Genomic DNA, 12067 nt, shown 5'->3' with positions numbered 1-12067 from the left:
TGAATTGCTTGTGCTTCCTTCTGTCAAACAAAGGCCTCGTTTCATTGCCAAAGGTGCCTGAGGCCACCCGCTCCTTGTGGCAGCAGTTGCTTTCCTGTGGAATGTTCTACCTCCCCGAGAGTAAAGAGGGAGCTGGAGAAAGAGCTTGCCAGGCTGCTCTCCATCCTCTCCAACCAGCACTCGTGGGTCAGTGGAGAAGTCCGAGTTGAGCGCAAAGGTGCAAATGGAACAGCCGTGCACAGGAAGGCTCGGTGGGAAGGATGATCCAGGAACCACAGGCCTGGCAGCCTGAGCGTGCTCCAGGGGAAGGCCTTGGAGCAGATCCTCCTGAGTGCCATCCCACGGCACCTGCAGGGAACCAGGGCGTCTGCTGGAGGGTGGGAAAGCTCTGCGGAGGGACGGGGACAGCTGGGGCTCCTGGCGGGGTGTTGAGGGATCTGTGCGGGAGTTTGGGGGGGTTGGTGCTGGTGGGGTGTTGGAGAAGGAGTTGTGTGGAAGGGGAGAGGTCTAGGCTGGAATTTGAGTCAGTTGGAAGGCAGCATCTGTGCTTTGGCACAGCTTTGGTTAGGGAGGGCAGAAAGAATATCTGTGACTTTTCCTCTTCATGCTCCTGATTCTGCTGCAGGGAACAAGAGGAGAGAGCTGTACTTTACTGGCCACTTAGATATCTGTACTAGGGGAGGATTAGCCCTTTTGCCATCTACTCATTTCTTTGGGCTACTTTTGTACCACTGAGTGGACTTTCATTTCTTGAGAGCTTTTTTCCTTAAGAGAATTAGGATATTATCATCCCTTCATAGAAAACCAAAGAATGGCCCTTGTTTTTGCCCTTTTTTTGTGTAGTCTTATGTTCTGTAAAGTGATCCTCCGTGGATGAGGTTAAGGCAAATGAGTTGCTGCTTTGAGATGGGAAGCAAAATTCCAACTCTTCACCTCCTCAGGCCATCCAAATTAATTTGGGAAGTTTGCAAATATTTGGAACTACTTGAGTTGAACAATGAGAAGTAAAGCTTTCCTGAAGTGAGGATTCTTACTTGCCAGATTCTTCTGTGCCTTTGCCACTAAGGTGTTTTTGTGCTGAAGGCAATAACTTCAATGAGAAAATAATTTCAGCATGGAGTAAGAGCTTCTGACAGAGACCAAGTGTTGCCAGCAGTTGCTCCAGGTGCTTCTGCCAAGAGCCCCTGCAGGCAGGAGCGCAGCCCCCAATGCACGTGGGCTTTGGCTCCCTCTGGCATAGAAGCCCCCCACGGGCACAGGTCTCTCTCTGGGGCAGGAGACGGGCACCAGCGCTGCCAGGGCTCGGGGGGTGGCAGGTCTGCTTGGGCAGGGACTCTGCCACACCTGCTGATGTCAGCGCTCCCCGGGCCCCAGGGGTCCGAGCAGCATTGGTGCCCTGGCCCACACGTTCCTTGTCTGTGTCACACCCGCGGGTTTAGGATGGCCACCAGCCGGGACGTGTCCCAAGGAGGCCGTGCCAGCTTCTGTGGAAGGCCCCGTGCCCTTCCCAGCACAGCTGCGTTGGCAGCCCTGGGGGCTCCTTCTGCTGCCCTGAGCCCGCAGAGCAGGGCAGCTTTGCTGATGGTTTGAGCTGTTCCTAAAGACCCTGTCAGGCTGTCTTAGACACTTGGGGTGGGAATTCTTCCAACCTGGGCCACTTTGGGTGGGCTGGGGTCAGCCCCAGGGCAGGGGGCAGTGTGTGCAGGGCCCCTTTGTGACACGGTGCTGCATGGTCACCGTGGCATGGAACGGGACAGCGTGTCCAAGGGCCTTTGTGACACGGGGTGACACAGGAGCTGGCGGTGACAAGACCATGCCACAGTGCTTGGAGCACACGACGGGACTGGACGGGACAGAGCGGTGCCGTGAGGAGCCCCGCACAGCGCACTCGTTCGTGTCTCACCCGGAGCTTTTCCAGGCGTTATTCCTGCAGCTGACCTCGAGGCCAGACCACAGGACTTGGTGACCTGTGGCCTTCCGAGGCTTCTCTTCTGCAGGTGCCCTTGAGGGCAGACCGTGGGACTTGGTGCCCCGAGGCATCTCCCATCCCTGCCACCGCTGCCCTCGAGGCCAGACCACAATCAATCCTTGACAGGATTCTCCTGTCCTTGTGGCAGGAACCCTCGAGACCAGAGTGCAGGACTTGCTGTCCTGTAGCCTTCCTGAGGCTTCTCTCTTGAAGGTGCCTTCCAGGCACGACTGCAGGACTTGCTGACTCGGAGCTTTTCCGAGGCATCTCTCCTGCAAGTAGCCACAAATCCAGTCACTGCCATGGAGCAGAGACCCCTGAGAGTGCCCAAGCTGGCCTGGGTGGAGGAGGAGGAAGAAGGCCCTGGAGCTGCCCCAGTAGAGGAGATCAAAGAGGTGGTGCCATTTGAGCCACTGCAGGAGGGTGATGGCAGAGCTGCTACAGGGTTGGTGCCTGCAGCCAGCTTGGCACCATCCCATCCCATCCCATCCCATCCCATCCCAACCCATCCCATCCCATCCCCTGGGGACATGCCCACGGACAGGACGGAAGAGGGGCCGGGCAGACACCCCGCAGCGGCCGTGCTCCATCCCCTGGGGCATCCCGGGGCTGTCCCTGCCTGGGGAGCGCAGGGCTGGGCTGTGTTCTCCGGCCTCTCCCGCAGCCCCTCAGCTCTGGCTGCGCTCGCTCTTTGCCAGATGCAGCCGTGGACCGCACACAAGAGCAGGACCCTGCCCGTGGCCTCTTCCGCAGAACAGCGCAGGTACCTGCAGCCATCCCCACCTGGGCTGGGCCTGCTGTCACTGCTCAGCCGAGCACCGCGCTTGGAGCATTCCGTGGAACATGCCTGGCTTCCTGCCCTTCTCCTACACCTGGTTTGCAAATTCATCAAGAGGATTCAGGAGGAAGAGACCAGCACCATGGGCACAGGGCTCAGAGCATATTCACACACCTTCAAAGCCAAGACCTGTGCTGCCCTGCTGGATATGCTCGTAGAGGAGGGGTTTGCAATCCAAAGCAAATAAGCAGCCTGTGGCCAGGGTTTGATCCTCCCAGGAATTGCTTGGCCTCCCAAGCCACGCCCGCTGGTCACTGGAAGCCTTTGAGGCCATGGCAGTGTGGTGGGAAGGGAAGCACTTCTCTGGGGAAGCTGGGGACATTCCTCCCTCTGGCAGCTTTCCAAGTCTCCCCGTGCCTTCTCCAGCTGCCCGCCATGGTGAGGTACATCCACCAGTGGCTCATGGCCAATCAGTTTGCTGAGCACAGGCTGAACAGGGCCCTGCTGGATCTCACCAAAGAACAGCCCGCTGACGTAGTAATGACGCTCCTGCGTGTGGCCCCATCCTGTGACAGGTATGGGGCCACCTGCCCAGAGGGCTCAGGGCTCCCCAGCCCATCTGTACAGCCTGTGCCAGGTGTCTGACCAACAGAGAGTCCCCAGGGCCCTCTGGCTGCACCCCTTCAGATTCTGGCCTGTGAAATGCCTGCAGCCTCGGGAGAGATGTGATGGGCGAGGCCCCTGTCAGTCAAAGCAGGGGCTGGTCCATTCACCCAGTACAAGCCAGCCTGCACTGTGACACACGGCAACAGAGTGCCAGGCACAGCTGCGGGTGCTCCCCGTGAACCTCAGCTCTGGGACCCCTGTCTGCCCCAAGCTTCAGGGCTGCAGTGGGAGCCCGGCTGGGCTCTGCCCTGGGGCCATCCTGCAGGGACAGCTGCAAACAGGGAGCATTCCCTTGCCACCAAGAGCCAAGCCAGGGCTGCAGGGCAGCTGCTCCAGCCCGCACTGCACTGTTGGGTGCTGTGCTCTGGGGCTGGGGCTCCCCGCACAGGGGACTGGACTGGTGTGCCAGAGGAGACAGAGAAGCTGCAGCTTCAGCCTAACTGAGGTGGGGGCATGGGCTGGGAAGAGTGGGGAGGCCCAAGGGGATTCACAGAGCTCATCCTGCTGAAAGGACAAGGAAAAGGGAGTGGGAGCTCAGCAGTGAGGAGAGCTGAGGGCTGGAGAGCAGCTCTGAAGGACACTAAAATCCAACCAGACCTCTGAGACATTGCTGCTCCTCAGCCAGTGACAGGATGAGTCCCTAAGCCAGGGATTCGGCCTTCCTCATGGTGAGGGGCATCAAGGAAGGCAGCAGTGTGATGGAGACTGCCATGGGCTGGGAACTCACTGGGGGAAAAGAGGGAGCAGTTGGGAAGTAAAAGGCAGGTGGGGGAGAAAACTGTTCAGAGAAGGGCTGAGCTACAGCTTGAGCAAGCTGCAAAATGTCATTTGGGGTCATCCCAGATTGATTTCATTTCAGAAGCTATTGAACAAGTTTAATTTTTTGGGTGGTGGCATCTTTTCCCTTGGAGGTGTACACTCTGCAGACTTGAGCTGTGTAGCTGAAATGCTCAAGCAAGTCTGTGCTGCAGGTCACACCATTTCTTCTTTCCGTCTGCAAGGAGAGAAACCAGAAAGTGCCCCTCAGCTGAAGGCTCCTGTCCCCTTGTCCCAGCCGCCCGCGGTGCCCAGGCCATGCTGGCCGTGCCCAGAGCGGTGCCCAGAGCTGCCCATCACTGCTGCCTTTGGCAGCAGAGCAGGAGGGCAGGACATGTGCCCAGCCTGCAGCCAGCCACGGCACATCCAGCCCTCAGCAGCTGCCCGGAGCAGGATGCTCCTGTGCTCGCTGCCATCTCCCCAAAGCTCTGATCCCACCATGCCAAGCAGACGGGACCCACCTGACGCCATCCACCGCTGGAAGAAAAGCTGGTCCCAAACGATGTCCTCAGCCTTCTCCAAGGGCACGGCCCATCCACGCCGCAGCTGCTCCTAAGCACTTCCCCATCCAGACTGGACCCCACCTAGAACACTTCCTCTAGAAAAACACACAACAAATTATTGAAAATAGATTACAGACAAAAAGGGGAAACAAGAAAAAAGGTCAAAAATCATATCTCTGTCTGGGGCTTGAGGAAGGCCCAACCCCTGCATGCCAGGGAAAACCCCACCCACCCATGGGTGAGGGAAGCCCAGGCTTTCTCCCTTCCCCCTGCACTGCCCCCCAAAATAAGAGTGATCCCAAAGCAAACAAGGGCAGGGGAGCAGCCCAAGCCCTTCCTTGCCTGCAAATCAAAGCAGCCCCTGCACAGGTTCTGGAGTCCCACCTCTGCTCCCACCATGGGGGTTGGTTTGTGTCAGGCTGGCCGCCCCAGCCCCAGCCTCAGCCTGGGGCACGGTGGGTGGTGGGGGCTGTTGGCAGGGCCAGGAGCCCACTCCCATTTCGTACCCACCCCAGCCCAAGCCCCCAGCCCTGCCAAAAGCAGCTGGGCAGCCGACTGAAGGATCAGCTGCATCCGCCCCAGCAAAGGGGGAACCTTGTGTTCCCGGCCAGACTGTGCAATGCTCAAATCTGGGAGCATCCCCTGTGTGTGGACTCATCTGCAAATTCCCTGTGGAGCCTGGCTTTGGAGAAGGTTCCAGAATCAAAGTGCCGTCATCTTCAGCTTGCCGATGACCAGGTGGAGCAAGAGGTTGTCATCCTTGATGTCGTCCTCGCTGTCTCCAGCAGCAGCAGCCCCACCTGGTACAGCTTCTCCAGGGGCTCCTTCTCCTTCCCTGGGGCTGAGACCAGGCTGTCAGGGTTCTGCCCAGGGCCCCAGCTGTCAGGGAACCAAGGACAAGCAGAACCAGCTCGGATGGCGGCCACCAGTGCTGGGCAGAGCAGCTCCGCTCCAGCACAAGGGCTGCGTGTTCCCATCTGATGACCCCTGGGCAGTGACACAGGCAGCACAAAAAAGTCTGGGTTCCTTTGCTTCTGATTGCCAAGGCATGTGTGGAGCTGTAACTTACCAGGGCCCTGCATCAGAGTGTGCCTGTGGCTCTCTCCCTTCATCTAGGGCAGATGAATGTCCTGCATCCAGGGATCACACAACAGCTCTTCTAAGGAAGGCCTTTCCATGTCCAGCATGGATAAACACCGCCTGATCACATCTTGGCACTCTCGGCAGAGAAACCAGAACCCGCTGGTCAGTTGGAGAAGGCTCCTGTTGGCTTTGCCCCACTATTCCCGTGCCCAGGCCATGCTGGATGTGCTCAGAGCTGGGCCTAAACTTTCCCATCAATTCCCTGTTTTGGAGGAGAGCAGGAGAGCAGGACATGTGCCCCCTCCTCAGCAGCTGCCAGAGCGGGATGCTCACGAGCTGCTGCTGTCTCCCAGCACTGGTATTGCCCCTGTGGCCACAGATGAGGATCCACCTGGAGAGAGCCGTTGTGGCAGTGAGAGCTGATGGTCCCAGCTGATGTTCTGGCACCCCTGAAAGGGTGCTCCCCGCAGACCATCTGGTGCAGCACGATGCCCAGGGACCAGATGGTAGTTGGCTTGCCGTAGTACCAGCCAAAATGCATCCATTCCGGGGGCTGTATGACCGTGTTCCTATGGAATAGAGATGGGCTTCAGCAGGGGGATGCTGCTGCTCCCAGAGCCGGGCCCCAGCATCCCTGGGCATGCGGGGGCTGCCCCAGTGGCACACGGGGTGACCGCTGCCCTCTCGCCAGCACCTGGGACTTGTGTACAGACTTGGGGTTGAAAAAGAAGCCACAGGTGCTGGAAGAGGGCAGCAGGAGCCCTGGCAAGGACCAACCATGACAAGGAAAAACCCACTCAGTGCTGGGGAAAACCATGCCTTCATCCTCCCTTCCTGCATTGCCCCAAAAAACATTATGAATCCAAAGCAAACCAGGTGAGTGGAGCAGTCCAAGCCCTTTCTCACCTGCACACCAAACTGGCTGGGGCACAGGTTCTGGGCCTGCCTCTCTGCTACCCCCACCCACGGGTGTTTTTGTTGGGCTGGCTGCCCCAGCCCCAGCCCCAGCCCTGGGCAGAGTGGTGGGCAAAGGCTGTCAGCAGGGCTGGAAGCTGGCTCCCCACCCAGCCCTGCTCAAATGCAACTCGGCTGAAATCTCAGTGCCATGAAGGGCAGCAAAAGGGACAATCCCAATGCCACAGCCAGTTTGGGCTGAGAGATATTGGGCCATGAGATGCTGGGACCGGGAGCACACCCCTGTGTGGACTCACCTGCAAAGTGTATGTAGGCTGTGTCTTGCAGGTAGGTGCCACAGCCAAAGTCGATTAATTTAGCCTGCTGGGTGGCCAGGTCGACCAGGATGTTCTGTGGTTTGATGTCCCTGTGGAGGACCCCGCAGCTGGTGCAGTGCTGCACGGCCTCCAGCACCTGGCGGAACAGCTCCCGCGCCACCTCCTCGTACAGGAACCCCCGTGCCCGAATGAAATGGTGCAGGTCCTGAGACCGCTTTGGGCGCTCCAGCACCATGACGATGTCGTTGGGGAGCTCAAGCCACTCCAGCAGCTGGACGACACCGGGGAAGCCAGTGGACACCTTGGCCAGCAGCACGATCTCCAGGGGTGCGCTGGTGCCGTCGGGCTGCGGGAGGAGCACGATGCCGTCAGTGGGGCTGATGCCGTGCCGGGGCTCGGGAACCCCTCGCCCAGTCCGGGATGCTCTGCGCCCTGCGCTGGCCCCACGCCCGCTCACCAGATCGCCCCAGTGCAGGACGCGGTTCCGTGGCACCCTTTTGATGGCCACCTGCAAGCCAAGAGAAGCAGCGGGCTCAGCTCGCCGCCCGCCCTGCCCAGCCCCATCCTCCTCCTCCTCCTCATCCTCCTCATCCTCCTCATCCTCCGCCCCCTCCTCCTCCTGTTCCTCCTCCGCCCCCTCCTCCTCCGCCGCCGGCCCCGCCGCTCACCGGGGCGCCGTCCGAGAGCCGCGTGGCTGCGAAGACGCTGCCGAAGCCGCCGCGGCCCAGCAGCGAACCCAGCCGGTACTGCTCCTTCAGGCCCGGCTGCGCCTTCCCTGCCGGCGGGACGCGGCTGTCAGCGCTCGGCCCGGGGCCAGGAGCGGCCCCCGAGCGCCCCTCAAGCGCCCCGGGCCGGCCATCCCCAGGCGTTCGCTCCTGGCAACGGGACAGCGGCGGCTCGGGGCCGGCGGCCGCGCTGCCGAGCGGCGGAGCTCGGGCCGGGGAAGCCGCAGCGGAGGCGGCGGCAGCGGCCGCGCCGCCTGTGTCCTCCGCGGGGCCCGGGAGGAGACGGCGCCGGGGCCGGGGCCGGGGCCGGGGCCGGGGCCGGGGCCGGGGCCGGGCTCGGGCCAGGCGGAGCCAAAGGGAGGCGATGCCGCCCCAGCCCCAGGCACTGATGCCCGCCCAGCAGCGCCAGCGCCAGCACGGCCAGAGCCGGGCGGGGGCGAGACGGCGGCGGGACGGCCGGGGCCGGGGACGGGACAGCCCCGCCCGGGGCCGGGGGCGGGCCGGGGGCATGGCCCGGCCGGGCATGGGGAGAGGGAGACCGGGGGAGGAGGGGACAGCAGGAACGGGAGAGCGGGAGAGGCTGCGGGACAGCGGGAGAGGAGGAGCAAAAGGTACTCCACAAAGTCGCTGCTTTCGCTGCTGCTGCTGCTGCTGCTGCTGCTGCCGCTGCTGCCGCTGCTGCCGCTGCAACTGAAGCTCCGGGGCCGTTTGTCCCCGTGTCCGTTTGTCCGTTGCCCGCTCGCCCCCGCGCCCAGCCCCGCGCTCCCCGGGGGCAGCCCCTGAGCCTGCCCAGTGAGCCCCTGAGCCATGGACAGTGAGACTTGGACTGCCTGGGAAATTGTTCTAGCTGTGATGGCCCTGGCAGGGCCAGCCCAGAGGCTGCAGGGCTGGACCTTCGTGCATTGCAATTAGTTAGGATAAATCAGAAGCAAATGAGAGTTAACAGTACAGGAACTGGAATCCAGATTCCTCCAGGACACTTTGGTTCCATAACTGCTCACTGGAGCTTGGCCTTGCAAAGTGCTCATGTCATGGGAGGAGGAACTGATGCAGATTATCAAGGAGAAATGGAAGGAAATTGGTTAAACAATAGTGAACAAGATTGGATTGTTCAGACCCATGACAGGGTAGCACAATTATTGATATTGTGAGTTTTTAAAACAATTGGGGAAAAGGAGATCCACCTCAAATCACTGCTGTTGGTGGAGATAAAGCGTTTGGATCCAGCAGTGCTAAGAATGGAACCAGAGTGTGGGTCCAGAGGCCAAAAGGCCCTCCCGAGGCAGCTGAAGGGACAGCTCCTGGGAAAGACAGCACTGGTTAAATCCTGAAACCTGGGCAGGAACGATGGGAATGTGTCCCTGCAGCCAAGTGCTCTGTGTGAGAACAAGTAGATATTACAGGAGATTGTTTTACACATCCTGCCAGACCAAATCTCTCTGTTTGTCCCAATGGACAAGCAAAGGACCTCGGGGGCATTATTCTGGAATTAAAAAGGTGCCAGTTCCATGGACAACAGAATTATTGTTCTTATCCCGCATGAGATTGAGGAAAAAGAATGATTAATTTTGTCACTGAAGTCACTGTGATCCTTGCAGTGTGAGCACTTGGTGTGTTATGATTCTGTCTACGAGTTGTTGTGACACTTCATGCTGGAAATGGAGACTTGTCTAAAAAGAGACACAGTCTCAAGAAAAAAAGGGGCATTTGATAAAGAAGAGAGAATAGCATCTAATTAGGCATGTTTTAAAAGGAATCAAATGATAGCTCTGAGTAATTGAAATGAATAGGGCTAATGCCTTTATTAATGTTCAGCTCTTTATTAAAAGATCAGCTGGGCAGGGGGCTGGACGCAGAGCTCGCCCCCGCAGTCATAGCTTTCCCAGGCAGCCGAAAGGAAGGAGGCGCGCAGAGTCTGTCACTGGAGTCCAGAGCAGCAGCTGTCCTTTCTCCTTTCCTTGTGGCACACCGGTGGCCAGAGGATGAGGAGGCGTGGCGTGCAGAGTCTGTTGCTGAAGTCCAGAACAACAGCTGTCCCCGCTCCTTCCGTGGTGGCAGCACCAGGGCTCTCTGTCTCTCTATCACCCTGCTTCTCAGAGCCTAATATAGTCTGTTCCTTCTTAGGTGATGGCGACAGTTAAAAGTCAATCAGGGGATGTGTTTCCCTCTTCCTCAGCTAGGGCATTTGCCTAGACTCCTCTACTGTGTTCAGTTTTTGATTTATATTCTTTTTTTTCCCTCCTAAAAATACTCCCATGATCCTAAGGGGTTTCTATTTGCATGTTAGTCTCAGAGTGGCAGCGTGGAGGGGTGGGAGGCCGGTTGTCCCTCGGTAGTTCTGAGAAAACAAACAGAGCAATTAGCTAATTAGCATTTCAATATCGGTACCTAGCTAGAGTTAGTAGTTTTCTTTTAGTGTTGCCATGGGAACTAGGAAAGCCCTGCCCGCGTCTCTGGGGAACACCTGGAAACTGTTCATAACAAATCCCTCCTCTATTTCTTTGATCGGGCTTAAGCCCGCATCAACTTACAGTCTTTGGCTTTTGAGGGCGAACTTCTTTTGGCATTTGTATGCTTTCACTCAGGCCTGAGGGTAATTCTAGTGTTCTTTAGAAACCAAGTTGTAACTCCTTTGGCTAAAGGACACTTAGTCTTATTAAACAATTACCAAGTACTTAAACCTTTTCTATGGTACTTTAACTCAGAAACAGTTATTAACACCTTACTGTATATCAGTCTCTAGCAAGTCTTCCTTAAAGTTAATTTTAGGTCCTCTGGTTTCTTAATTACTGTCCATGCACAAGAGGAGGCGGGTGACACTGTTGGGTCTGGTCTGGCGTCTGTGGGTGGCACTGGTCCTTTGACTCTGGTGACGTGGGTCCAGCCTTTTTCTTGGGTCCGCACTGCAGTGTGTGTGGTGAGTAGTACCTGGAAAGGTCCTTCGAATTTGGGGGTTAATGGAGTGGTAGTGTTCCAGGACTTTATCAACACCCAATCCCCAGGACTGATGTTGTGCGCATTGGTGTCTAGAGGGGAGGTTTGGGGGAGATACCCCTTCTTCCTGAGGCCTTCTAGGGATTTTCCTATGACCTCTAAATATTTCTGGGTTGCTGCCTCCCCTTCCAGATAATCTGCTGTACTGAAAGGGGTGATTAAAAAAGGGCGTCCAAACATCATTTCATATGGAGAGACCCCCATGTCGGACCGAGGTCTGGTTCTGATGCGCAAGAGAGCGAGAGGTAAACACCTGAGCCAATTCATTTTTGTTTCTTCAATTAATTTAGTTAACACATTTTTAAGGGTTCTATTCATCCTTTCTACTCTTCCAGAGCTCTGAGGATGCCATGGGGTGTGCAATCTCCACCTTATCCCCAGGGCTTTTGTTACTTGATGCAAAGTTTGAGCAACAAAATGTGGACCTCGGTCCGAGTCAATGTTATTGACCAGCCCATATCGTGGTATGATGTTTTCTAGGATTATCCTTGCAACTTCCCGCGCAGTTTCTTTTCTGGTTGGGAAGGCCTCCACCCAGTGAGTGAGATGATCTACGATCACTAGTAAATGTTTGTACCCCTGCACAGAGGGCATTTCAGTGAAATCTACTTGTATGTTTTGAAAAGGTCTCAAAGCAATTTTTCCTCCCCCACACGCAATTTTTCTCATTACCTTTTGGTCAGTTTTCAGGCAAATCGCACACCCTCTTGTGACTGCTTTCGCCAGATCATAAACTCCAAGGCATAAATTTTCCCGTAAAAAGTGGTCGCACAAACTTTGGATTCCCCAGTGGGTCAATTCGTGTAACTCTACTAGCACTCTTCGAGCTAGGGCTTTATTTAGGAACCTACGCCCATCAGGAGTTAACCTTTCTCCTTGTTTCCCTTGATGTAATTCTAGTTCTTTTATTGTTTTTAATTCTTTTTCACTGAACCTCGGCTCTTCTTTTTTTCTTTCTCTACTTGGTCCTACTTCTATTTTAAAAGCTTTTACTGGGTTTCTTGGGTCTAAGGCTGCTTCTTTAGCGATCTGATCTGCTAATCGGTTTCCCTTTTCTTCACGTGTGTGTCCTTTCTGATGTCCCTTTATATGCACCACAGCTATCTCTGCGGGCTTTTGTAAGGATTCTAATACTAGTTTTATCAGTTTCTCATGTACTAGGTTCTTCCCTTTGGAGTTTAAGTAGCCAGGTTCCTCCCAAATTTTTCCGAAGATATGGATGATCCCAAACGCATATTGCGAGTCTGTGTAAATAGTTCCTTGATCTCCCTTTAACAGGTCTAATCCTCTTTTCAAAGCAT

General features: G+C 56.6%; 1 protein-coding gene across 1 annotated transcript; it reads right to left on the bottom strand.

Moving 5' to 3' along the window:
- Positions 1-4240: 4240 nt before the first annotated feature.
- Positions 4241-8680, bottom strand: LOC128783158 (serine/threonine-protein kinase pim-1-like). The gene is given in 8 exon segments (XM_053933759.1): positions 4241-4407; positions 4691-5611; positions 5802-5951; positions 6207-6257; positions 6260-6402; positions 7023-7393; positions 7505-7555; positions 7716-8680. Coding segments are annotated over 6 exon segments (1305 nt in total). The 5' UTR covers positions 8298-8680; the 3' UTR covers positions 4241-4407; positions 4691-5611; positions 5802-5844.
- Positions 8681-12067: the final 3387 nt, after the last annotated feature.

This window comes from Vidua chalybeata, unplaced genomic scaffold (assembly GCF_026979565.1).
Source record: "Vidua chalybeata isolate OUT-0048 unplaced genomic scaffold, bVidCha1 merged haplotype W_reject_20, whole genome shotgun sequence".
NCBI lineage: Eukaryota > Metazoa > Chordata > Aves > Passeriformes > Viduidae > Vidua > Vidua chalybeata.
Note: the sequence above shows the minus strand (reverse complement) of the source record. Positions and strands in the feature narration are given on the sequence as shown.